The 23776-nt window shown below is 46.2% G+C and overlaps 2 protein-coding genes across 7 annotated transcripts in view; one reads left to right on the top strand and one right to left on the bottom strand.

Moving 5' to 3' along the window:
• Positions 1–6536, top strand: part of CSTPP1 (centriolar satellite-associated tubulin polyglutamylase complex regulator 1) — a 79038-nt gene extending 72502 nt beyond the window's left edge. For 2 of the 4 annotated variants that reach the window (XM_021533346.4, XM_085581774.1), the window contains 3 exons: positions 1386–1495; positions 4498–4561; positions 5061–6536. In XM_021533346.4, coding sequence (XP_021389021.1) covers positions 1386–1495; positions 4498–4561; positions 5061–5241 — 355 coding nt within the window. In that variant the 3' untranslated portion in view covers positions 5242–6536. The remainder of the gene's footprint in view (positions 1–1385; positions 1496–4497; positions 4562–5060) is intronic. The other 2 variants (XM_085581772.1, XM_085581773.1) reach the window with 2 other exon arrangements.
• ARFGAP2 (ARF GTPase activating protein 2) lies at positions 4789–16729 on the bottom strand. 3 transcript variants are annotated; one of them, XM_085581724.1, is made up of 17 exons: positions 16634–16729; positions 16278–16396; positions 15316–15388; positions 14691–14822; positions 14520–14600; positions 13639–13741; positions 12901–12957; positions 12306–12350; positions 11176–11228; positions 10639–10775; positions 9962–10093; positions 9355–9483; positions 9147–9275; positions 8644–8770; positions 8439–8529; positions 8202–8320; positions 7011–7775 (listed from the first exon to the last, which is right to left on the bottom strand). In XM_085581724.1, exons 1-17 carry the CDS (start codon positions 16703–16705, stop codon positions 7755–7757), a joined length of 1620 nt encoding a protein of 539 aa, XP_085437850.1. In that variant the 5' UTR covers positions 16706–16729; the 3' UTR covers positions 7011–7754. The 3 variants fall into 3 exon arrangements, with proteins under 3 accessions (XP_021389020.3, XP_085437850.1, XP_085437851.1); XM_021533345.4 differs by lacking the exon at positions 12306–12350 and having other exon boundaries at positions 4789–7775; XM_085581725.1 differs by lacking the exons at positions 16278–16396; positions 16634–16729 and adding an exon at positions 15582–16239.
• Between the last annotated feature and the right edge of the window lie 7047 nt (positions 16730–23776).

The following is a 23776-nucleotide window of genomic DNA, read 5'->3' as shown; positions in this document are numbered from 1 at the left end:
AATAACAAGTGCAGTTGCATTCTTGGGAGTTGAAAGAGCCCACTGGATGGATGGAGTATGAAGCTTTAGTACTAGGTGAGTTCACACTGTCAGTCTGTACCCAAGCCTGGTACAGACTGTGGAACTGGTTTCCATCTACAGATCCCAGGCACAAGACTAGCTTTAGTTCAGCAGAGGATGGAGCAACAGCAGACTTTACTGTACAGCTTTGACAGACACTTTGATCATATTTTCACTACCTGCAAGAAATTATGCCCTCCTAGAAGGTCATGGTCTGGAAACAGAAAATAACTCAGGACAATAACTCATAACAAGTTCCACCTGATTTCTACTTTAGGTTTCCAAATCCAGATTTGTGATCCACAAAGTTACTGCTGAACTGCTGTCCAGTGCTATAGATATCTAGGCATGGAGCTGATGTGTTGTTTTGTTATTTTAAACAACAAAAGCTCTACATTCCTTGTATGTCCTGAGAACTTCAGATGGGAAGAGTACTGTGGGCCTATCTGGTAGGTCAGGCTTTGCACAGCACTATGAGGGGAGCCATTCCCAGCCTTTCATGCAGTAGCTCAGTCCTCAGGCTTCGGTAACCACTGCTGCCTGAGGAATTACCAGCCCACCCCCACATCTCACAGGGGTGCCACTACGCCATTGACTGTTCAACACTTTCTCTTTATGAGGCAGTTTGATTTTGCATGAAATCCTTCAAGGAGTATTGGTCAAGAGCAAGAATCACCATGAAGATACTGCTTAGAACTCAGGATGAGGGGTTAAGGTCAGCGTAGAAGAAGGGGATATGCTGATTTAGTCCTCACCTAAATAGTGTTCTCTGACACATTTAGGCTCTCACTGGAGAGGTTTTCTTGCCCCTTGGATGACTATCACTGCTAATAATGTGATAGCAGCTTTGCTGAAATTGTTCAAAAATGTGTAGAATGTGGCAGTTAGGGATCTGGTTTAGTGGTGAACACAGTGGTGCTCCATTAACCACTGGACTCAATTGTCATAGTCTTTTCCAAACTTAACACTTCTATGAAAGTTTATTGACTTCTGAAAGCAAGTATTTCCCAGAGAATTTTTGAAAAAAACATGCTAAGAGTTGGGATGTGTATGCCTCTGAGTGAATCTAGGCTTTTCTTACTGTCCTTGGAATGAAGACAGGTAAGACTGCTCCTAGGGATGTCCCCAGGCAAAGATCTTGCTTTGCAAATGGGGAGCATATCCAGTGCTCAATAAGCAAGCTGGCGGCTCTTCATTTTAAATTGAGTCAGAGCAACCTTACAGTGTTAGACCAAGTGAAAGGGTTTGTTTCTTGATATGAGCTGGGTCTTAGAAAAAATACTGTAATTTAGAAGACAAGATTATCTCTATCTCTCTTTTCCTAGCTGCCCACCTTCTGCTCTTGTGAAGGAAATGCTGAGTAGTGTGCAGAGAATGACCTTCTATGGATTCCTTATGGCTCTTGCAAAGGATCAGGGCATCAATCGAGCCCTAGGTAAGACTTCTCTAAATGATACAGCTCTAGGTTTTCAGTCATTCTGTATTTCTGTGGAATTTAGTTTGTAATTATAACCCACATTTTACATTGCCAGGAAGAGAGTAAGGGGAAGTTTTTAATATTTTTGTTGATGGATTAACTTTAAAAACATAACACTGTGCCTTACTGTCTACCTGAAGCTGTAGAGCTTTCTCAAGGCTTACTACATGAGTTGAGATGCCATCCTCTGTTTTAGCTCTCTGTGGTCATGCAGATTTTAAATGGCTGGTCTCATCTATAAGGAAAGAAGGCACACCTAATGGAAAGCCTCTGCTGTCTCCTTGGCTGGAAGGTTAAACACCCAGTCTTCCCCAGCTCTTCTCTATCTTTCCTCGAGGCAGTGTGATCTTGCTTGTGGCTATCTGTGGCCTGCTGAAAATCCAATCATAAAACACAAACTGCTACAAAAATCTGTACCACACTGCTGTGGGAACCACAAGGGTTAGCAACCAGCATCTCACTGCTTGTGTCCGTGTTGTGCTGGTTTGGAGCAAAGAAGCAGTGTTACATTGGCTAAAGACAGTATGTAACCCATCCATAAGTCACTCAAGGTTTCATATTTCCCCCTTATGCCTTGCTTGTGCTCTTCCTCCTCCTACAAAGAGCAGAAATGGCTTTTCTGTTTGACAAGACTGTATCCAGGAGATAAATCTAAGTGGCAGGAGCAGGGAGGGAGGGTTGTGTGTGTGGGTGTTCCCAAACACTCAGCCCATCTCCATTCAGCAAATCACCTGGCCATTAAGGCCATTCTCTGTCTTTGGGTAAGTATCCTCTTCCTCTCCTTCCGGGTCTGGGTATCAGCCAGTCCCTAACTGCAAAGACAAAACTCAACAAAAAGGTGTACTTTGCCTGAGGGCTGCTTCTTTGCACAGGTGTGTGTCATAGTAAAGTAAGTGTCTTCCCTGGGTGAACCCCTTCTTATAGCAAACCATTTAAGCTGCTAATGTTCCTCTGGGGCAGGGCAGATTATGCATCAAAAGTGCATGAATACACCCCTGCAATCCCCTCTGAAAACAGGCTTAGAAAGCAGTGTATTCACTGGGAGGAAGGTGATGCCTGGATGGCAGCAAGCAAAACCTTTTTTCCTTTGCCCTATGAAATCCACTTCTAGTCAAGCATAAAGAAAACAGATGAAAAGAAAAAAAACTCCTGCCCACAGCCCCCATTGTGCCATCTACAAAGTGAGTGGGTTTTCGTTTCCATTAACGTAGGCCAGTCCTCTGGCCCTCTGCCAGCCTCCTGCTGCGGCCTCTCTCAGAGGAGGGGCAGCAACCACAAGTGTGACAGGTGGTAGGGTTTTTGGCAAGGAAAAGATTCTTTTCCTGGTGTCTTTTAATCTCTCCTGAAGGGTGATTTCAATAGTCTTTGGTCTGTAGGGGATCATAAGCTCCCTAAAACCCTTCAGTGAGAGCAGTTTCAGGCAGAGGAGGTTTTGGTGTCACAAAGCCAGCAGCTCCTCTTGAGAAACAGGGATAGAGATTAAAGCAGCTTGGGCAGTGCCATTAAGTTTGCCAGGCAGACTGGAATCTGCAGTATATCTCCAATGTAAGTGTTGATTTGTGAATTCTTCAAGTGCCATTTATCAACTCTCCCAAGTAAATCTTGTGCCCCATAGTATTCACTGTGCACTCTGCAACAAGTTAAGCTTTAGTTGTTTATTCTTTTAATTGAGCCCACAAAAAGAAGCAGACTGGGACACTTCCATGGATCTCCTGACACTGTTTAGCAGTGCCAGACTTTACTGCTCATTTACAGGAGGAGTAGACCAGAGCCCAAATAAATAGGGGAATCAGTTCTGGTCTAAACTTACTCTAGTTTTCAGGCGCTCATCGCTACAGTTTTGATGACTGCTGCCAGCCTGCCTCTGTGGGACAAGGTAAGAGCAAGGTAACAGAGCCAGCAAACATATTTGCATCCCCACATGGAATACAAACCCCCTTCCCAAAGGTATTGAGTGTAGCACCCAAGTCTCCTGAAAAATCTTAGAAAGAGCATTCCTCATTGTACTGTTGGTAAAGATTATAAAATAGGTTTTTTGCCCTGGTGTGCAGTGGTACTCTTCAGGCTCTGGTAAGCAATCTCTGTGCTGTTCTTTGTCATGACCCCTATACAACGTGGAGTTTGGAAGGAGGGCTTTCCTAGGAGCCCCATCTTCCTTTCTGGCTCTGCTAAGGTCGCAGTGTTTTCAGAGAACAGCAAGGATTATCAATCAGCTGTTCCAGTCCTGAACTATATCATGCCCTTCATCTGGAATAGGGTTTCTAAAGCGAAAAGGAGTGTGTTGATCTTAGACTGAGAGGGTACCCAAGTACTGGCCCAGCCTTTCATGCTCACACCCAGACAGCAAGCAATGCTAGAGCACAGTTCATCTACACTTAACTCCTATAGGCAATGTGCAAAAGTCAGGCCTTTCCTGAGTTGCAAGGAAAGCGAAGGCCTTAAATCCATGGAGTATTTTGATCCCCAAGATCCGTATGCCACAAGAAAGGCAGGGGGCACAAAAACATGAATAACCCTGGGTGGTATAGAACATGTTTCAGGCTGTGGCACTGACAACACCACATCTATTACATCTGGTACTGGTGACTATACTGGGCAATGAACAGAGGCCCAAAGTTGACAGACTTTGGCCTGTTTGGTCAGATCTTCCTGACAGTACTCTAATTTTGTACAGTGAATGAAAACTGCCAATCCTCAGGGCTGAAGGAAGTGGGGGGGGGGGCTACTGAAGTTGCCTCCAGTTTAGTCTGAGCTCAGCTATAGCATATATGAAAGACACAGTAAATGGATCATCATTCTTTACCTGTCTGTGATCCTCAACATTGTATCCATTTCTCTAAGAGAAAGGAAAAATGTTCTCTGTCTTGCAGGTCAGATTTTGGATGCTGCTATGCCTTGAACACTTTTCTTGAAGAATTAATAGCCTAACTCTGCTGACTGTTTGTTTTTCTTTTCCCTAGGGGCTCTGCCAGATAAAGGAGACTTGTTTCTGGACCCTGCCATGGATCAGGAAATTGAGAAATTGTAAGTGGAATTGCCTAAACTAGGCGGCAAAGCAATAGATTAAAGGTAGCATGCTAAAGAAGAGTGGAATAAAGTACTGTCCTATTCCTCTGCTCTATTACAAAACAATAGAGGAGCTAAAAGAGCAACCTGAACAGGAAGAGTTTCTTTGTGGTGCCTCAGTGCAGTTAACAAAATCCTTACAAAAATCTTCAGCAGAAGGGAAGAGTGTGACTCAAAGAAGGATCTAGAGAAAGCAGCAGTCTTTAATGATATTTTGTTTGGATGGTGAAAATTAGGAGTATTGGAAGGAACAAGATCAGCCCAGAAGATATGTTTAAATAGGAGAAGATTCACAGAGTGAGCCAGGGAGGTACCAGTGCAAGGTGTTCCCCCTCTGTGCCATGAACATCTTTCTATCCCTGTACTAGTTTGAAGCCTTTCTCCCAGGTTCACTCCAAGAGTGCTGCAGTAGAAGTTTTTGCAACATGCTGCCTAGCACATTTCTTTTCTCTTTCAGGGTAGCTCAGGTTTCAGGGCTTTCTGTCTCTGGTCCTGCCAGCTCCAGTGCAGACACAGCAAATATGCCTGTTCGTAACTCACCCAGGATTAACTCACCTTGGAAACCTCTACACCATCGTCGAAAAATGGATGCTGAGAGTGAAGGCTCCAATGAAGAGACAGACTCCTCTGAAAACTGAAAGTTGTGAGGGTGGGGACCATTCCTATCTTGGGTTCTCCAGAACCCACTGGAGGAACAGCACCTCCTCCCAGAGCAGCTGCTCTAACAGTGGGTTCTGTCTACATCAGCAGTGTGTGTGCTAATCCTCGGTGCCAGGTTCACCCATCTTTTCCCAGGAACAACTTGCCTTTCTCTTAGCTCCAAATCCCTGCAGAAATAGCGCCTCTGCAGAAGCCATTTACAGCTACAGAATTATGCTTCCCTCTGCTGGCAGGTAAGACAAGCCAGCAGCCGCCAGCTCCGCCACCACTTGGAACCAGCCGGGTATGCTCCCACCGGGGCGCTCCCTCCCAGTTCTGCAGTTCAGCAGCTGCTGAAGCAGTGAGAGCACTAGTACAGGCCACTTGCCAGTGATTCATTGTGTAGCTCTGCTCAGATTTGGCCCAGATAACAGAGGGGTTAAATCACCGGCAGCAGCTCTGCACTTCCGTTCCATTATTATTCCCAGTAAAGCTGCATCTGTATATGACCAAAGGTAAGGAAATTCCTGAAGTTCCTAGAAAAGGGAAGCTTAGATATTGCCATGCAACTTGTCTCTGCTTTGTGCTTTCTCCTCCATGTGTCCAAGACTTGCCGAAGCAAATACAGCAAATAAGCTAGACTGCAGTAAGTACTGCATGGTGCTGTCTGGCTCCGCTGCTGTACTAAGTGCCCTTCTGTGAGGTCTCCCTGTCCCTCCAACAGCATATTATGGTCATTTGGAAAAGTGAATTTCAGAGGATTTGGAAAAGAGGGATAAGGTTGTTAAATTCCTTGGCCACAGGTGGTATGGCTTGCAAGTATATAGTGCACCTACTGGGGCTAGGTGGGCAGAAGCTAAGGGAAAAGGAAGCAGTCATCAAATAAGATCAAGTTGGGTTTTTTTGTAAATGTTGGAATTGTTGCAGCAGCAGCGTAGCCCTTAAAACTACAAAAATACGTAGTGTCACATTGCATTAATGGTAACCCACTCAGCAGTTTAAACCTCCGCAGACCTGAACGCTTTGTCTAGCCCAGTTCCTGCACCCCAGCTTGCACAGACTAGTTATTTTGGGGGGAACTTCAATTTCTCATGCTTCTTTGGCAGCCTCCTTGCTCTTCTTGGTCATAAAGTGCTACATCACAGGCCACCAGGAGCTGGTACCCAAAGCTTGTAGGAGAGTGCCATCAGGGTTATTTATTTATTATAAGTTAAATAATTTATTGTCTGTACATTCTCTCCCAGCTTGGTGAGTGGCTGTGACAGCCTGGCAATAAAGCACGCTGTGTCAGGGCTCTGTTGCCTCTGGGTTCTCCGGTCTTCTGGGCTGCCCCGGCCGCTCCTCGGGGGGAGTGGAATCTGGTGGGCAGGACCAGTGGAGGGCCCCGGCCATCTTCCAGGGCCCCAGGAACCCCACCCCTCGGCCGGGGAAGGTGCCGGCCCCACCCCTGGAATGCCGGGATCGCCACCAAGCCCTGCAGCCGCAGGGCAGCCGCACCACTGCTCCCTGCCGCTCCAGCCTGCTGTGGGTACTGTGATATTGACCCTTACCCCCCTCATGCCCCACCAAAGTGAAACATCAGCACGGAGCAGCCGAGTAGCTGCTGCAACCCCTCAACTGGACAGGAGAGGTGAAACCCATGCAAGCCTCTTCCCAGTCCCAGGCAGAAGGCTCCAGAACAGCCCCAAACTCTCTTTTGCTAACATTGTGTAACTAGCCCTTTCCCACCCTTCTTCTTACTACCTAGTCATCAACACCACAGTCCAAGGAAGAGAAGAGCACTCGTGTTCAAACCAGAGACAAAGCTGAACAGGACTAAAAGTTCTCACTGCTGCACCTCATGGTTGACTTAGAAGCTCAGTACTTTGATCTGATCCAAAGCTGGACAACAAAATAAACCAGGGATCCAGTGAATTTCTTTACTTCTTTACCTGGGCTTTTTTTGCTGATGATGTAGTTAGAAGCTAAAAAAATAATCTTTGATTTGATTTTTTTTTCTCCTGCATTCATATATGTTGGTTTAGAAGACAGTAAAAAGGACTAGATCATGGTAAAAGGCAAACCCTGCAAATACAGAGGACTCCACAGCACCATGGATTGGGAGCAGTGATCAGAACAAAAAACAGTCATGTCACATGATGTTCAGAAAAATAGCATTCCCCTTTTCTCTGTCACTTGGTGAGCTAAGGTATGGGCCAAAGAAGGAGAGGAGCACTGATGAGGACAACCCAGGAGTTCCTGTCATCTTTACAGCAATGAGGTTAACCCTGTAAGAAGGCCTATCTCCACTGGCTAGTAGATAGCAGTGGGTATGAGGGCACATTGAATTTTAATAGAGTGGAATCCAGAGATATTCAGAAAACATCCTGGGCACAGCCATGTCCTGACTCTCTCTGCTTACCTTCTCCCCTCCCCACCCAACCCAGACAAATAAGACAATCCTGTGGAGTTTACTCCAGGCAAAGTTGGCGTCAGTGCCTCTTGCTGGCTTCCCCTTGCAGTTCCTGGGTCATCAATATGAACCATAACGATCCTAAGAAGGAAACAGACAGAGACACCTTGCTACAACACCTTTGTGCAAAATCCAGAGACAAGACATTTGGGGGGTTTGGTATTTTAATGCAGTGTGAGGTTCTCTAGACAGGATGCTGTACAAAGGCAGAAGGTAAAATGACCTTGACTTCCAAAATTCTGCCTGGAATTTGTGGTAGAAGGTGGATCTGACATGACAAGGTGTCCTGTGCAGCAGGAGGGTAAGGCTGGCCAAGCAGAGTTCACTGGCCCACTGCAATTGCTCAGCTATTGTACTACAGTCAACAGCTACAAACAACAGGTATCTACCTGGAACTTTCCACATAATTTGAGAAAATAAGTGATAATTCCTATGGAAGCCAGGTAATGGTGAAAAGTCCCTGAATGTGACAACACCCTTTCTCAAGTTACCATCATTTAAACTCACCTGAAGGGAGTTCATCACCCCATTGGCCAAGACAGCCATCTTGCCAGCAACTGATTTCACTCCTTGCTTGAATTGTGCAATGTCAGCTGCAGGCAGGACATTTCCAATAGACACACCACCTACAAGAACCAGGAGGAGTTAGCCCAGAGTCTCTCAGCTCCACAAAACACTTCGATCCCCTCCAGTCTAGGTCTTCCAAAGCTGCCCCCTTCCTCAACCCACTGAGTGCTAACAAACCTGAGTGCACATTGTCAGCCTCTCCAAACAGGTCTGCAGAGCTGATGGCACTGCTGCCTGAGAGCTGCTGTAGTCGGGATCTGGCTTCATACTGCAGCAGAAAACAAAACAAAAAGGTTATATAGGAAAGGAACAAAGGACCTGAGAAAACAGTAGGAGGTAAAGCCAGAGCTTTACCAGTGTAAGCAGTGCAGAATGCATCTACCTCAGCATCTGCCTCCCGCCCGAAAAACATATCTGAAGAGATAGCTTTAGCCCCTGCAAACTTCTGCCGAGCTTCATTGGATTCCACCATGGATGGCCGGTTCTCAATTTCCCGCCTACTGGCGGGTCTAAGGAAACAAGAGGAGACATCTCAGATTAAGCTCACCAACCCAGTAAAGAATCACGACTTCTGTCTCAGACCTCAACTAATCAAAGGAAAGCAAGTTATTCTTAAGTAAGTGTTAATTGCATAGGGGCTCTCCTCTCCCCATGTGAGGACAGTCAGCACTCAATGACCACAAAGGCTGTATAAACTTACAGACATGACAGGCAAAGAAGTGTCTAAGGCCCTTTCACTCGAGGCTCTTTTACTTGGGCTTGTCTGTGCCTGTGCAAGTCATTTTCTGCAGCATGAGGCTCCAGCATCTGTGCCACAGCTCCTACACTTATTCCTTGTCCCCTACACAAGTGCACAAGATACACTAGCAGTGGAAAGCACTTTACCTCTCTGAAACCGGCCGAATGCTGGAAACGGTCACCTCTGGTTCCTCCTCTTTGTCCATACCCCATGAAGAGTCCGTTTCCCATCGTGAGCCAAATGCATCTTCGAATGAGAAGGGACTGTATTTGTACCTAGGTACCAAAAATAGGTAATTTACACCAGACATAAAATTCAGGAATAAACAAAGACTATACTAAAGCTAATTCTTACTTGGGGGGTCCAGATGTGAAGCTTCCACCATCTTCAAACAAGTCCAATTGGGAGCGGGAAGATTTTGCTACCAGCGGTGTCTCTTGCTCAATTACTTGCATCTCAGACATCACCGAGTGTGAAACAGAACTAGCACAACAAACAGGCAGAGTCAGGGCTGACGGGTCTGACGACATCCAGTCCCTACAACCAGTCTGCCTCAAAACTGAATCTGGCCTTCACAGGCAGGACAGGTGACACAAGTTATGAGGGAGAGTTGGGGGATGTCAGCCCCCTTCACCACTTATCTATGCTCCCTCAGAAATCTTGAGCTACCTTCTTAAAGGAAGGATTTTGCAGGGGGACACCTGTCAAGCAGCAGGACTCTAGTGCTAGACACTGACAGGCCACACATATCTGTCAAAAAGCTCAAATGAGAACCAGAACCTTTGAACAGAGTCCCTATTCCTTCTGGGGCCCGAAGCATTTTCAGTCAGAGAACAGCATATGAGCATTTTAACTTATCTCCTTATCTATTACAAGAGCTAACTACTGCCTTCAAGAAACTTTTCCAGAGCAGGGTACTTATAAGACACTTGTCTATACTATGCCATCTACAGCCAAGTACCTTCTGGACACCAATCCCATGCCCAGCCTCTCTGCTTGTTCACGTTTCTTCCCTTCAAGGCTCTGGAGTTTCTTCTCTTCCTTCTTCCGATCAAGCTGCAGTTCCTGATAAGCCAGTCGCATTGACGTGACTCTAGGGAAAGAACCATGGTGGGTACCAGCTCATTACCCTCCCTTGCTGCCCTTGCTGTGTTATAGAAGAACAAGTGATTAAGTAACCCCAACCATCCTTCAAAACAGCCACTTTCACAGCAGCTCTGCCAAAAATCCTTGCACAGAAGCTATTGCTTGTTTTGCCATCTCCTCCACTGGGATTCAAGTCTTTGGCTAACCATGATTTCCTTATTGTAAGCATCACAATGTATATCTACGCCCCACCCCTGCACTCAGAATGATCGACCCACTTAAGCCTTTCGCTTTTTCAGCCCTGTCCAGAGGTGAACAGAAACACACGATACACAGAAGCTCCCTACGCTCTTCCAGGAATGCTAATTTGAATAAAATACAGCAGTATAACTTGTACCCTGCTGCAAGGGCCATATTGGCATATAGCTACTGCTCTTCCTCTCATGCAATATGTTCTGAAGTCACATTTGGTGGTCCTAGGATGAACAGCATTAACCTCACATTACTTCTGCCTTAGGTATGCAAGGTCCTCATCCCAAAGAAGGCACTTACATGGACTCCTCAGCTTGTTTCCTGGACTCCACTGCCTGTTGCTCCCTCAGCTGTTCTGCCACCTGGGCTTGCCGCTCAATCTCACTGAAGCTCTGGCTGCTGACTTTCTGGGCTCCAAGACCTTTTTTTGCACCCAGCTTAAAAACAAGAACAAAATCCTGTGAATTCTTCATCCTAGATTGTTTATTGTAGAAGAAAACCTGAATCTACTTCTTGCTGCACCAATGAGGCTTTCAGTCTTCCTGTGTAGTCACAGCCTACAGACCTACAAGAGTTTGCAACACAGTATGGAAGAACATCCAAGAGTTAACGCATCAGTGGCCAGCACTTAGAGATCAACCACGTATGCTTCAAACCACAACCAGTAATGATCCAGAACATAATTTTTTTTTAGCAATAATATACAGGCTGCTTAAGGTCTCCTTTCCCCTAAGCAGATCTCTATAGCCTTGTTAAGCAGAAAGCAAGAATCAGGGAAAGGACAGCAGAAATGCAAGACATGCTTTACCTCCCCTCCATAAAAGAGCTCAGACATACCCCTTTCTTGGCAGCTCCCGGCTTCTTCTTTCCAATGAGGGAGGATTTAAGTTCTGCAAAAGGAGGGAAGCAGCAAATAAGCAGAAGGGAATTAATTTAAGAGGCCAAAATTAGACAGCAACCCACAAGATCATCCACCACAGTCCAGCTGCAGTAGCGTCCAGGGCACACCATGCATCTTCACATCAGAAGCCTGGGTGATTTAACCCAGGCAAGAAAGATGCACGTAGAAGCTCCACAGTTGCAGGCTTGTGGCCTAAAGAAGCACATCCATTTCTGGAGCAGCTATAATTGAATTAGGAATGGTAACTCCTCTGAGTGTTATGCAGCAGGTATCAGGGTAGTTAGAGAAAGACCAGGTTTATCCCGTACACAAATTCAAGAAAATGCACCTTCAGATGCATGGGAAGATCAGAGCCTCATCAATGCCTTAAGGGACAAAGCAGCAAGAACTCTGAAGTTGTGTTTACATGAACATACAAAAAAAAAATGGACCTGAAGTGCAGCAAGCTGTAAAAGCAACAGGTTCCCCGACACCTCGCACTTGTCACTCTTGAGGGCATGCCACACTCATAAAACCAGACAAAGGCCAGCCAAGCAGCAGATGTCTGGGGAAAAGTCTAAGAAAAAGCAGAGAGGAACTGCCCAACACATTTTCCAGCTTCCTATAGGTAAGTCCAAAATCTTTTATTGCCCTTGTTGGGCTTTTATTTTGTGTGCGCATCTTCTGACTTTCTACAGCCACGTGACTTTTGTTAGCCCATAAATTATTCTTGACACGTTTTCTTTCATCTTTTCTAGTCTTATGATAAGTCTTTTTTAAAAAGGGGATTCAAAACATTCACACTATCTGAAACTGTTTTCTGCTTGCTGTTCCTAACACTTAATTCAAGGTTGTTTGGGTTTATGTTTGGAGATTTTTATATTTCAGGAAACATTTAACAGAAATGTTAATACAGTCTCTACAGATACAACATATCTGGTTTAGCTCTCAATACAACAATATAAGCTTTGTCTTGTTCTCTCCCTCTAAGCACAGGAAGCTAAAGTTAGAATTGAAGGCAGAATCTCAGGAGGGGCAAGCAGAGTTGTCACAAGCAGCCAGCGCAGGCCACCTGTTAGCCAATTACCTCCAGCAGGAGCAGCCCCTTGTGTTGACAGATACATGGACATGTCTGAGGAAGAGATGTAAAACATGGGGAATGAAAAGACACTTGAGGACACAGTCTTTCCACCCAGAATGAACCCACTGTGGGCTAGGAGCACGCTCTCAATAAAGGAAGAAGCTCCAGCTAGATGTTCTGTGTGTGGCCAGGACCGTAATGGCAGGGGAGAATCAGATACAAATCCCTATCATTCTGAAAACTAAAAATTCATTTGCCTCCAAAGGTTCTGTGGGGAAACAAACCAAAAACAACAGCCATGTGGCTTTGATCACCCAAATTCTAGATATGCAAGTCCCAAGTTTTACCCAAAGCTCAAAACCAGGAAAACATGCATTTGGAAAAGCAACGGCTTTAAACTTAATTATCCAAAACAAGGAGGAAACCTCCAGAAAACTGTGACTTGGTTTTGGGCTTCAGGAACATCCTAAGTACTGGCTCAACAGGGAAATAAGCTTGTTTAGATGTTCTGGAAAACTGGCTCATTGCTTCCAGCTTCACTGAGCTTACTACTGAGCAGTGGGTATAAGAGCAAGACTGATCTGAGAGTGAAGAGTCTTACCTAGAGGAGCCTTAGGAGATGTGCTCAACAAGTCAATAGATGGACCTTGGGTGGGATCTGTGGGCACAAAACCAGAAGAGAACATTCATCAGATTCTCAAACCTTTTCTTTCCAGTATGTTCACAGTTCCACTACATCTCTCCTAGCTCCTCTGCCCCCACAAATAAATCCAGTTACAGCTTGAAATATGCAATTTCCCAAGCAAGACAGCTTTATTTCTCAACAGAGCAAATTATTCCTTCTGCAGTCTTCTTAACACAGTACAAGAAAGCAAACATTCTGCAGGGAAATATACAAAGCTGTTTCAAATTACAGCTATGCCCCCAGGTTCTTGGTTTCCTTGTCCTTCACCTAAAAATTTTTCTATCCTATGTCATTTTCAGACCCACCAAATTCAAGGAATAGAGAAGAATATTTAGACAAATAATGTTTGGGGCAGCTAATCCCCAAAACAGTTTTGTGTGCATTTCAGAAGAAGTGAAGAACTGACCACAAATGGAGCAGCATTTTTAGAAGTCTCCACTAATTTAACTAAACATCCTAACAATTGAGCCCAAATGGAGCAGTGTTTTTAGAAGTTAACACTAATTTAACTAAATATCATAAGAGTGTGAAGAACTTCCACTCCTTCAGGCCTGAACCAAAGGATAAGTTCAGCCCTTCCAACACTGGTTCAGAACTGTATTCTCCTGGAAATGAAGGCAGGCTCTTGGAAAAATTATTCAGTAAAGAACTCACTTGAAATTTCGCTGCCTTCTGATGAATTTGCTGCTTTTTCCATCTCTGGAGAAGACTGTGCAGGATTCTGGGTGGCATCTGCTACATCCCAGGTACTGGAAGACTGCAAGGAGATACTCATTCCAGTTATTTCCAGAAGATGAATGAACCAAACAATCCTGCATTTACTACTGGTTTTGTGACCTGTATTCAATTTTAGGCCAAAGGAAACTTATTCCAAACTTCAGACTATGCCTTCCTTGAACATAACATATGGACAAGTCCACATTCCCTTAGCAGGGACAAAAATGAAAAAAAAAAAAACCAAAAAGGAAGCTAAGTTGAATGTAAGGCCAGGAGGAATGACAGAATCATTTGACAAGCTGGTTAATGTGAGGACTTCCCAGGTAAAAGGAAATTAGTTTAAATCTGGGAGAAAGTGTAAATGAGTTTTCCTGGAAAAAATACATCTCCACTTCTCTATTTGCCATTACCTGAGAAAGTCTGCCTGGCATGGTGCAGTTGCCCAAATCCAGTTTACCAGGGTCTATGCACTGAAAAGTTTCTTCTAAAGCAGAAGTTAAAAGTAATAGCTAGTCCTTGCTTTAACTGTACAAAGAAACTAAGCATTAACACAGCACACAAAGCATATTCCAGGGCATTGGTGGTAGCTTTGAGTTCTGGAAGCTAAAGATGGTCTCAAAAACAAAGGATGTGGATATTACAGGGACTGTTGAGATCTTGACTATGTCCCAGGCAGATGACCGAGTCTGACTTCTTCCACATTACTACTGATTAATTGTACAATTTAGAGTCCTTCAAGCTAAGTGGGACTGCTCCTGGCTGAACAGCTGGCTATTGAAGAGCTATTATGGCTGCCTGGTTTAGGCAGCTCTTCTCACCTGTGTGTGCTCCATGAAGAAATCAGCATCACTCTTCTCAGGGGAGTGCCCAGGGGCTCCACTCAGTCCATCTATAAGCAACTGAAGAGAGGAGAGGGAAAAAAAAAAGGTATCCTACAAGACTCAGCATCCAGCACTACCCATCTAACACTGCAGAGCTCTCAGACTTACATCAGTGCCATACTTGGCCATGGCAGCACTTGCCAGCTGCCGGATCTTCTCCCTGTACATCTGGGCAGCTCGACTATTATATTTAGCATTGGCATCTGTGGTGGTACAGCCGTGCTGGCGGAAGAAAGCAGTCTGAAAAGAGAGGAATATTCAGTCTCCTGACTGCTAGATCATACTCAAGCAAGCACTAGACAAACTCAACAGAAAAAGAAAACTTCCCAGAGACAGAGGATGAAAAACTGAGAACGCAGCATAAACCAACCATTCACTGATAAGCTTTCTACAAGAAGTCTCACTCCAGAGGCCTATGGAAATCATCCGTCTTCTCTACAGAGAGATGATTCCGAGTCACAAAGCTGAGCATGAGCTTTCAAACTAATCAGTGTTATTAACTTCTATCATTTAAGAAGGCTTTGCCTCTCATTTAAATGAGATGTAAAAAATGAGAGATCTGCACATCAGAAAACAAGGCATGCAAAGGTCACAGTCTGACAAATTCCCCCCTTCATTACACATTTCAGATCAGACTGGTACCAAGAAAGCCACACAAAGGAAAGGGACAAGAAGCAGAGGATGTGGATTAGCAAGAGGGAAAGCAAGCAAAACGCCTACAGAGGCTCCTCACCGCGTTGGCATTGCTGCCCACTTGCATACACCTCAGCTGGAACCAGTTCCAGTTAGAATCCAACTCTGTGGACCTGTGTGAGAACCAATTATTTCTATTAATAAACACCAAGCAAACCAAATGCAAAACCAAGCTCTGACATAAAATAGTGAGATATCCCACTACTATTCCAAAGTGTAGGAGGCAAAGGTAGAAAGAACATCTTGGGAATTTCTTTACTCCTCTAAAAAATTAATTTCAACTTTCAAAGTGAGGAAAAAGACCACCTTTTACCCAAATTTTGAGGCTCTCTCCCTTGTACTGCTTGTTTAGAGGGCAGAGCTTGAGTTAGGAAAGCACAGCCAAGAACTTTTGTTCTACATGTGATCTCACCACAACATGAGAGACTCGTATTCAGCCTGTCCCACAGGTTGGGCCAAAACACGTGACAAAGCAACTGAGAATACATCCAAGTAAAGCTAAGGGACACAGAGTCTCATACTAGTTACTCAACTTCTCTCCTAACAAGTAAAGGTCACAGTTCTCTTAACTTAAACTGCTAATTTCTACAAGTACTGAAAACAAGAAGTAGGCTGAAAAGCCAACACCATCTTCTCCATTAGGCTGATACCAAAAAGATCGAACAATATTCCTCTTTTTGCCTTGCTCAGTGTTACGAAAAATTACGTACACCACGCTGCTGCATTACTGGCAAGATTCACAGACCACACTCTCATCTTTGTTCCTACAATGCCAAGTCCAGATAGCGTTTCTGCAAGGTTAGTGAAAGCAACACGTCGACGTTCCATCCGAGGTACTTTGGAAGTGCTGAGTGACCCAGAACCTCCTGCGAACAAGCCTCATAAACGCCGAGGTGATCGCTCCGCGATCAGGCTTCTCTCCCAGTCCCTGCGTGCTCCCACCCCGGGCGGGATGGCTGCTGCGGGCCTGCCGGCGGCACCGCGGCCGCGCTCCCCACGCACCTGATGAAGCTGAGGTGCACGCCCAGGGACCTGTGGACGCCGGAGCAGTCGATGCACAGGAAGACCCCGTAGGTGATACTGGCCCAGCTCGGGTTCTTGGCGCCGCAGTCGAAGCACGACTAAAGCGAAGGCAGAGGGACAGGCAGGTTGAAGCTCTGCCGCTCCGCCACCCCCTGCCACAGCTCAGCGGCCCGGCCGCTCTGCCCAGCCGCTCCCCAGGGGCCCCGGCCCGGCCGCCCCAACAACCGCCGCAGCGCGGCCCGGAGCCCACCGGGGCCCAGCCGGAGCGCAGGCCGCGGCCACAGAGCAACAGCCCGGCACGGACAGCCCGGGGGACCCTGGCCGCTCCCCGCTACCTTGTTGGCCGGCGCTGCCCGAAGCCGCTTGAAGAGGGTCTGGATCTCCGTCTTGCTCGGCTCCACCGCCATGATCTCTCCTTCCCAGACACCCCCGCGGGGACGGCAGCCGGCCGGGCCCAATCGGCGCCGCGGCCGCGGGAGAGTCGTGCTGGGCCGGCCCCCGCCGCGTCCGCGCTTGTGAAGGGCGAGAAGAGAGCGGGGCCCTCTTCGCTCCGGGCCGGCATTAAACAGCGGCAGCGCTCGCTGCGGGTCACCCCGGCCTGCGCCGGCTGCCGGCCGGACGCCTGGCGGGGTCCCGGCAGCGCTGTGCGCGCATCGCACGCCCCGAGCCCCCGTGAGCTCGGAGCGCTTTGCCGCAGCCCCGCAGCGGCTGGGGAGCGCCGGGCTGTGCCCAGGCTGCGCTTCTGGGGCCGCTGCGGGCCTGCACCGACAGACGCGAGCTTTGGAATAGTCATGGGCCACTGCCTGCCGTGGGTCATCTGCTACCGGGAAAAAGCTCGGCAGCGTTTCAGACATCACCTGTTCCAGCAGCCAGACTCAGGGCACCGGGCCTGCTACACTGGCACAGACGAACGGTGATTTGTAAATGATGCACAGAACCACAGAATGGCCTGAGTTGGAAGGCACCCACATAGATCATATAGTCCAACTCCTGGCCCTGCACAGGATATGCCTAAGAGTCACACCATGTGCCTGAGAGCATAGTCATAACACTTGTTGAGCTCTGTCAAGCTTGTGCTGTGATCACTTCCCTGGGCAGCCTGTTCCGGTGCCCAGACACCCTCTGGGTGATGAACTCTTTTCTATTATCAATCCTAAATCTCTGCTGGCAACTCTAGGCCTGACACTGGTCATTAAAGAGAAGTGATCAGTACCTACCCCTATGCTTCCCCTTGTGAGGGTATCGAAGATAATGTGAGGTTCCCTCAGTTTCCTCGAGGCTGAAAGACAAAGTGACTTCATAGACACCTAGTATGGCTTCCCCTTCAGACTCTTCTCCATTTCATAGCCCTGATTTAACCAGGGCTGAAGATGCTATTACTTGGCTATGCAATAATCAAGGCATCATGAGGCAGTAATCAAGGTAGGGAAGTTATTACTTCAGAGCAAAAATTATGTAATGGCCCTTATTACTGCTGTTTTATCTGTCTAGAAATAGTAGAGTATTGGCTAGAAAGTAATTCAGTTATAATGCAAGAAAAATAGAAAAATATGGTTGTGCTGTGAATTAGAAGTCAATGGCATATAGTCCATTCTTTAGTAAAAAAAAAAAAAAAAAAAAAAAAAAGTTAAAAAGTGACTGCAGAGCAATGAGAGGTTCAGAAGGATGAGAACAACAACAAAAGTTAATCAGCACCATGGTACTACAGAGATGGAATGCATTGGGAGTTCCTTACCTCTGAAAAGAGATTGCTCTGCAACACCATCTTGTCACTAAAAGAAACTTAAATGTACTAATATCTGGACAAGACAACTTTCAGTTTAGATTTAAAGGCTTTTTTCACTCATTACCACAGATATTAAGGTAGGCAATAGAATTCCTTGCAATGGGAACCTAGGACCCATGGTCTTGGGAAGATACATGAAGTATTGGGACATAGAGATGCAATCAAGAGGAACAGAGTTTTTAAGGAGGAAAAAAAAAAGCCCTGCAGAAAAACCCCTGCAGATTTAGCAGGGTTTTGTGTTCTGGGAATCAGCAAGGCTCCGACTGTATGATCACAGTGAGGCCTGATATGGTAAGCACATGCAGTAAGATGAGAGGCTTCTGGCTGACACATTTGATTGAAACTGCTCTGAGATGAGTTTCTGAGCCGGGTAGTGAAGCCTGATCTAGCCTGACAGAGCTCATTCTTGGCAGCAGCCTTGTCAGTCTTGTCTTCAGTATTCCCTGGTTTCAGTTGCTTTTATTCTACTACGTTAATGGTGCCTATATGCCATTTCTAGGATTACACACACATGTAATTTCATGGGGAAGCAATGCAGGTAAAAGTAACTGATAGCATTTTTCTCACAGCTATTTTTAAACCAGTTGAGTTCCCTGATGCCATTCATGGTGCAGCTGTCCTGGCAGTCATACTAGGAGAGCTGATGTCAGGGTGCAGTAAGGGCTGGCCACACACTAGGACAGGGAGAGCTGTGAGGGGCTGTTCCTGAGGCCAGCAGCCTCATGGGGCATGGCCCATTCCCACAGTACCTGACCACAGAGAGCCCGGCAGGCCTGGCATAGCATCTGGTATCCAATTCTTGGATTTCATCAAGGATTGAGATAGCTGGACAAGTTCATGGTGATGAGTAACTTGCAGTCAAACTGGGCCAGGATCAGGTCCAGTGACTGCCAGGTGCCTCTGTGGTAATAAGGCAAGGTAAACCAGCCTACAGGTTAAGATCAACAAAGCACAGCCAGAAACTACTACTCCTCTAACATAGCTCAGACAGGGCCTAGGAACTCTGGGCTGAGCTTAAATGCAAAGACACCTTCCCCAAACACCATGGACAAAGGCTTTGGGCAGAGCAATGAGGTCAGGCTGCTCTGGACAGTGAAGGTCTGTTAGTGCATTCAGGGCCCTGGCAGGTGAATCTACAGAAGGGCAGGAGAGGGAGTCTCTGGTGCCAGGTTGTGTAAGCTGCATCTTGTGTAGAGGAGGAAGTTCAGATGATGAGAGTGCATTGGGAGTGTTTGTGTTTATGTTGGCTGGAGCTGCCTCAACCTGAGTTGCTTGCTCCTGCCCTGTTAGCATCAGTTATGTGGTGCTGCTCCCTTCTCTGCATGTTTGTTTCTTGTGTTTGAGAATGGGATGGGCATCAGTCAGCAGGCGGTAAGCAATTGTATTGTGCATCACTTGTTTTTCTTGGATTTAATTCCTTTTTTCCTATTATTATTATTATTATTATTATTATTATTATTATTATTATTATTATTATTATATTTTACTTTGTTTCATTTCTTAAACTGTTCTTATCTCCACCCACCAATTTTATCTTTTTCCAATTCTTTTCCCCATCCCAGTGCGTGGTGTGGGGTGGGTGGAGTGAGCTGTGTGATGCTTGGATTAAATAATGTGACGCAGGGGTAAATCATGACAGAGAGAAATGGCACATGCTCAGGAGGAGCCAAGGCAGCCTCAGAGGCCAGTAGGTCAGTGCCACACTTTGTCTCTGCTGGTCTGTGCTAGGAGACATGGGGAGTGCAAGCTCCTCTCCTCCATGGAGTAAGCACTGTTTCTGTTCACTGCATTGTGTCCTTGGAATGCTTGCTACAGCAGGGTTGCTTCAGCTTCTCTTCCTCAGCAGGTCTCTTGCAGGCCTTCAAACCCATGCTGGTTGCTCCAGATCCTGGCAAGGCTGTTGATCCTGTCCATCAGTTTTGCATAAAAGCAGCAGGGAGAGCATGCTGCTAGTCTGAGAAATAATCAGTTTCTTTTTGTTGCCTTTGTCAGTACAGGAAAGACCTCCTGCTGCTGACTGTTCCCTGTGAATGAGTGCTGTCACTGCACTGTTCTTGCTATTTCCTGCATCTGTTTCTTTTGCATCTCATGTGCTTTAGTGCTGAATTTCTGAGCTCCAAGCTGGCAGCCTGCTCTTTGGCTCTCAGCTTCCCTATCCATCTACATCCCAACTGACATCTTTCCTCCTGACTGCTGTGACACCAGACCCTGATGTAGCCTTCTAATCAGAGATTACCTTCTGTTATCCACCTCTGCCAATAGATAGTTCCCAGCATTATCCAAGAGAGCAAAGGAAAGCAAAGGATGATGACCAGCCATGATCTTGGGAGTCTGCCATACCACCAGGGACACATTTTCAATGCAGAAGTCTGGTTATCTGAGGGCATGAGGTTACTGTGAAAGAGCTGAAGAGATTCAGGAGGGAAGTGCTGTGACGGGGATAAAACATGCCCTGCACTTTCAGGCCCGAGCCAAATGTAAGAAGTGTTTCTCTGCAAGTCTGTCCAAAAGCAGGGTGGTAGAGGGAAAAAGGGACCTTGCTCTTTTCTCACTGCCCAGAAAAGAACAAGGGTGATAGGACTATGCAGGAGAGACATGAGGTGGCTGAGTCTTCCTCTCCTGTTCAGACCTATTGGCCCCTCACACTTTTGCTGAATGAGGAATTTTAGGAATGGGGCTGGCAAATTCAGTAAACTACCCAGAAAGTAACAGGGAGATGCAGTTTCCTATAGTTCACAATGTTGGGTGGTGGGGTACCAGAAGTCTACAATGATGCCTTGGGCAAAAGAAGCAATTCCTAACCCAAATATTTTTAAATGTTTTTTTCCTCCTCTCTTACTAAGCAGTTCACAGACACTAACTAATCCACATGATTTCTCTTGGGGATAGCCACTAACTCTGGGAGAAATCTCTGCTCAGTATTTCCAGGCAGCCTGGCTATTTTCAGTAGTGGAAGGACAAAACACAGCCACAAATGGAGGAGAGGAAAATCAAGTAGAAAGCATTCTCCATCTCACTACAACAAGGGACAGGTTCTCAGGAGGTATGCTCCTTCCCAGATGAAAGGGACAATGTGTAGGAGGGTGCTCCTAATTATCTGTGGTTTCAGGGATCACATGGAAAACTTTTCCTTGGGTTAAGTTAGGTTTCTGTCACGTCAGCAAAGTGCCCTGCCATGTATTCACTTGGATTGATGCAAGGGAAGCAGCTGGCTGAGGGCTGTGGCTGACCAGGCTGCCAGTGTGCTGGACTGGGTGTAATTAGTAGCTGCCTCCCTAAGAGAAAGTATAACACCAAGGCAGGCAGTCACGTCACTCACTGGCTCCATGCAATACTTCCAGCAAGATCTAAGATAAGAAGCTATTACAGTATGTGTAGAGTGAATAAAGTTTACAACTTATACAATTTTATACTGCAGTCTTGCAAATGTTGCGGTTTGGAAAAATGTCAGCAAATGTTGAAGGAACACATAATTTAAGGAACACAACAAATAGGTAACTTGAGAGATATTGAGGTCGTGGATGGCTTGCTCTGATTGGAAGTTGTGTTGCAGCCAAAAGGTTGGTTCTGCTGTATGTGCTGTGCCTTGCACCCACTCTGGGAAGTGGCAACTGTGGGCTGAGTTGATATCCCGAGCCCTGCTCAAACAGCGATTGTCATTGCATTGCTGAGCTCATCTTGGGCTTGTGCAAGTGCTGCATAAGTAAGGCAAGGGCTAGAAGTCTTGGAAGGGAGAAGAGAGGACTGTTCCTTTCATCTGTGCCAGACAGTGTTGCTGGGTTGCCAGACAAAACTGCTGTGGTTTGATGGAAAGAGTGACAGAAGTGTAGAGCCAGGGCAGGAGTGTGCTGCTCCTGAACAGTTGTTAAGTGAATGTTTGTGTTTCTTTTCTTTAGGCTTTTGTTACTCCATTTCCAAAATTACAATTAAATGTTGATTTGCAGATGTCTGGTAATATCACCTCTGGCCTGGCAGGTGCTTTGGACCTGGGAAGCTTTAGATATACCCCAAAGTAGGGGTATGCTAGCTGATGTGGCCTGGGGTTTCCAGGATCTGAGGACTAGTTTTAGATCTTGATGTGCTGGTCTGAAGATGTTACAGGTGTCCCTGCTGGAAGCAGGCTGTTTGGCCAGGAACAATCACTCAAGTGATGGAAGACACACATCACACCACATGGAAGCAAGGTGAAAAACTGAGAAATTGGTAGACCCTGAGCTTCCCTCTTTCAAGGGCAGTTGACAGCACAGGCACTAACTTGCCTGAGGTCAGAACCAGCACAGCTGTCCACCCATCAAACATGACTCTTCCAAATTTTCCAGTAGATGTGTAATCTCTTCCCTGCAGATCACTCCACTCAGGAGTCTGCTACATAAACTGAATCCCTCTAGTACAGGGACTAGTTGCCTGCAACCCCTACAAGCATTGGGAGTGTGCCTTAAGCAGAAGACAGTGATCCATGAAAGAAAGACCAGCAGAGCTGACCAGAAGACAAGGTAATAAGCAAGGCAAAATGAGAAAGCTTTTTTGAAAACAAAGTATTTTCAGAGTTGAATTGCCACTGTCTAACAGGCCACTAGGACTGAAGGATTTGGGTGCAGGGGGAGTAGGTAGCTTCAGCTCCATAGGGGGCTGCAATATGTAGAGGGGATGCACAGTCACTGATGAAACAAAAATCCATAGAATTATTTTTAAGCATTCCTTAGGAACTGTCTGGCACCTGTAAGGAAGCCCTGAAGAGAATCTGAGAGAAAGAGCAACTGTGGTTACAGCTGGAGGCAATGACTATTTGGGTGTCAGCCTCCTGCTGTAAGCAGGAACAATAGACTCAGGAAGGAGGTATTGAAGTCAAAGTGGGAGAGTGGAGGACCTGGAAGAAGACTTCCAGCTGCTTGGACAGAAAGGAAACGCAGGGAGGAAGGGACCACAGGATGTGTAACTAGGACCCAGTGAGAGGGCTGAGACTGAAGAGGAGAGCTTATGGACCCCCACACTAAGGGGGAAGAAGTGCTGAACACCACTACACTGCCTGTTGAGGTGTCTCAAGCTGCAGCTATAATTGCTTTAAGCTGAAAGACTTGACAAACCAGAAACCTCTGCAAGAAGGGTTACTGAATGATGAAAAACAGGACAACATGGCCAAAAAATGGATGTTCTGAAAGCAGCAGAAGTGATTTGGCCTGAAATTTAGTTTGGAAAAGTTCACTGCAGCCATGTTGCTTAGTCAAGATGTTCTAAAGATAACTAACCAGTTTCTTCCAGTTACAGTATCTACTTCACCCCCCACTTCACCTCCCTTTCAGCAAGGATTTGTTCATCATCTCATACTAATCCTCTTTGATCTGCTAAGAACCTAGGTAGCTTGGTAAAGTCTCACTCCCTTGCAGCCCTGAGTTTTTCAGCTCCTTCTAGCCTGGACCTGGGCAGTGCTTCATCACATGGTTACAAGTTTTTTGTTTCTTCTTTTTTTGGCTGGTTGGTTGTTTTGGTGCGAGGTCCCTTTGAAGACACTACTTTGTATCATGCCATGTATCATCATTATTGTTTATTTTGCACAACCTTTGTTACCAGGCTGCAATTCCAAGGACATTTCCGTGGGTCAAGATGGGGTTTGCGGCACTGGCTTTGTCTCACCTTCAGCCCCATGATCTGTTAGCAGCTGGTCTCAGTGCAGTTACCCTAGAAATGATCACCT

The sequence above is a fragment of the Lonchura striata genome, chromosome 5, assembly GCF_050655825.1.
Source record: "Lonchura striata isolate lonStrDom1 chromosome 5, ASM5065582v1, whole genome shotgun sequence".
Taxonomy (NCBI): domain Eukaryota; kingdom Metazoa; phylum Chordata; class Aves; order Passeriformes; family Estrildidae; genus Lonchura; species Lonchura striata.
This window is presented reverse-complemented; position numbering and strand designations above follow the sequence as displayed.

Bases quoted from the DNA above. Each gene is read 5' to 3' on its own strand.
- ARFGAP2 (XM_085581724.1), bottom strand. From the start codon at position 16,705: ATGGCGGTGGAGCCGAGCAAGACGGAGATCCAGACCCTCTTCAAGCGG. The intron at 11,229-12,305 runs GTAATTGGCTAA...CTCCTTTTGCAG, and splicing joins AGGGGCTGCTCCTGCTGGAG to AACTTAAATCCTCCCTCATT. The intron at 9,484-9,961 runs GTACTTGGCTGT...TTGTTGTGCTAG, and splicing joins ATGGGATTGGTGTCCAGAAG to TTCTGTTTCACACTCGGTGA.